At 34.0% G+C, this 1,541-nt stretch overlaps 1 protein-coding gene across 1 annotated transcript; it reads right to left on the minus strand.

Annotated features, from left to right (window-relative positions):
• Positions 1–228: 228 nt before the first annotated feature.
• Positions 229–1,541, minus strand: LOC114169939 (vascular-related unknown protein 1-like). The gene is made up of 3 exons (XM_028055346.2): positions 1,166–1,541; positions 687–740; positions 229–554 (listed from the first exon to the last, which is right to left on the minus strand). The coding sequence occupies exons 1-3, from the start codon at positions 1,520–1,522 to the stop codon at positions 405–407; spliced, it is 561 nt and encodes a 186-aa protein (XP_027911147.1). The 5' UTR covers positions 1,523–1,541; the 3' UTR covers positions 229–404.

Here is a 1,541-nt window from a genome sequence, read left to right on the forward strand (position 1 = left end):
TGTTAATTATATATCTATTCTCTGTTTTGTTTTTGTTTTTGTTTTTTCTACCTGTACTCATTAGAAATAACCATGAATATTATTTATCAAAATCCACATTTGCTTTGCTAATTCAAGTTTCACTGTAATTAACAGATCTTAATTATGTCACAAATACTGAGTTATTTATGAATCATCAGAAAACTGAAACACTATACAGTTAATTAAGCTTTCCTTGAAGAACAAAAATATATGAAACTCCTAATGATATATGATTAATGAATATACAGATTATACATGACAGTGAGTGATGAAGGTGTTTAATATACAATTGAAGAAGTTGAGGCACATAGAAGAACAGAAAGAAAAGGAGACAAAGAGGGACAGATAGAGAGAGAAAGAAGGTATATAGAGAAAAGTATCAGTCACCCCAAATAATTAACCAACAAAGACAAAGGAACCAAGCATAACCCCCTTTTCTTCAACTCTGTGCAATCAACATTTTTTCCATTAAACTTTAATTCATCATCTCTCTTCAAATCTGAATAATGCTCTGATGATGTGAACCCCTTACCCTACACAATCATCATCATCATCATCATCAAACCATACATACATACATTTTGTCAGCAAAAAAAAAAACTCATTTCTTCTCCTCAAATCATCATGAAAAGCAATAATTTATGTATATATTAATCCAGGTTTACCAGTTGATCATCATCCTTCCTAGAACTCATTTCACCTGGATTCAAGTCTCTCACCTGCAGATAGTAATTAATAAAGATGTTACAAGAAAAGGAAAAGACTTAGCATATATATCATTGGTGAACTGAGAAAAAGAAACAAAAATAAAAATCAAATGATAAAACTCATCTATTTTTATTTCTGTCGGTAAATGTTAGTTGTTAGTGGAAGAGTTGAATTTATAACCTTTTTAACCCTCGAGAGTTATAAGATGGTTTAGTAATAAAGTTATAAGGAGGATGGAAGAGGTCGTGAATTCAACTCTCCACTGATATTTGAAAGTTGGTTTGAAGGGTTTGGAACGAAGGATGGAAGAAGTTGTGAGTTCAACTGTCTCGAGTCAAGAGTAACACTAGAAGAAAAAACTTCTTCCATCCTTTTTCTAAATCTATCAAACCAATCATGTAATGAAATGATAAAACTGAGATGATAAAAAGCATACCTTGGGGCTATTGACAGGAGAGCTAGCAGTGTCTTCCAAAGGGTCATCTTGTGATATCTGTTTGGCTCTGGCTTTCTTGAAGGTCAATTTTTTGGGTGGATTAGGGGCAGTGGTGTTGCTACCCTTGAAAGAGGGAGAAGAGAGAAGATGATGATGATGGTGAGAAAATTTCCATGCAGCAGAAGAAGCAGCATCTGAGAGCAAAGATGAACCATCCAAACTGGAACAATAACTGGGTTCTATTCCTTTTGAGAAGTCTTCCAAGTAAGATGTCCATCCACTTTCTCCATCAGAACCGATTGGTTTCTTGCTCCCACCAACTATGCCCCTTGATGAACAATTCACAGAATGATCCATTAGTCAAACTCTAACAACA

The sequence above is a fragment of the Vigna unguiculata genome, chromosome 11 (assembly GCF_037176805.1).
Source record: "Vigna unguiculata cultivar grain cowpea cultivar isolate G323 ecotype 2 chromosome 11, ASM3717680v1, whole genome shotgun sequence".
In the NCBI taxonomy this organism is placed as follows: Eukaryota; Viridiplantae; Streptophyta; class Magnoliopsida; order Fabales; family Fabaceae; genus Vigna; species Vigna unguiculata.

Bases quoted from the DNA above. Each gene is read 5' to 3' on its own strand.
- LOC114169939 (XM_028055346.2), bottom strand. From the start codon at position 1,522: ATGGATCATTCTGTGAATTGTTCATCAAGGGGCATAGTTGGTGGGAGC. The intron at 741-1,165 runs GTATGCTTTTTA...TACTATCTGCAG, and splicing joins CTCCTGTCAATAGCCCCAAG to GTGAGAGACTTGAATCCAGG. The intron at 555-686 runs GTAAACCTGGAT...ATGATTGTGTAG, and splicing joins GGAAGGATGATGATCAACTG to GGTAAGGGGTTCACATCATC.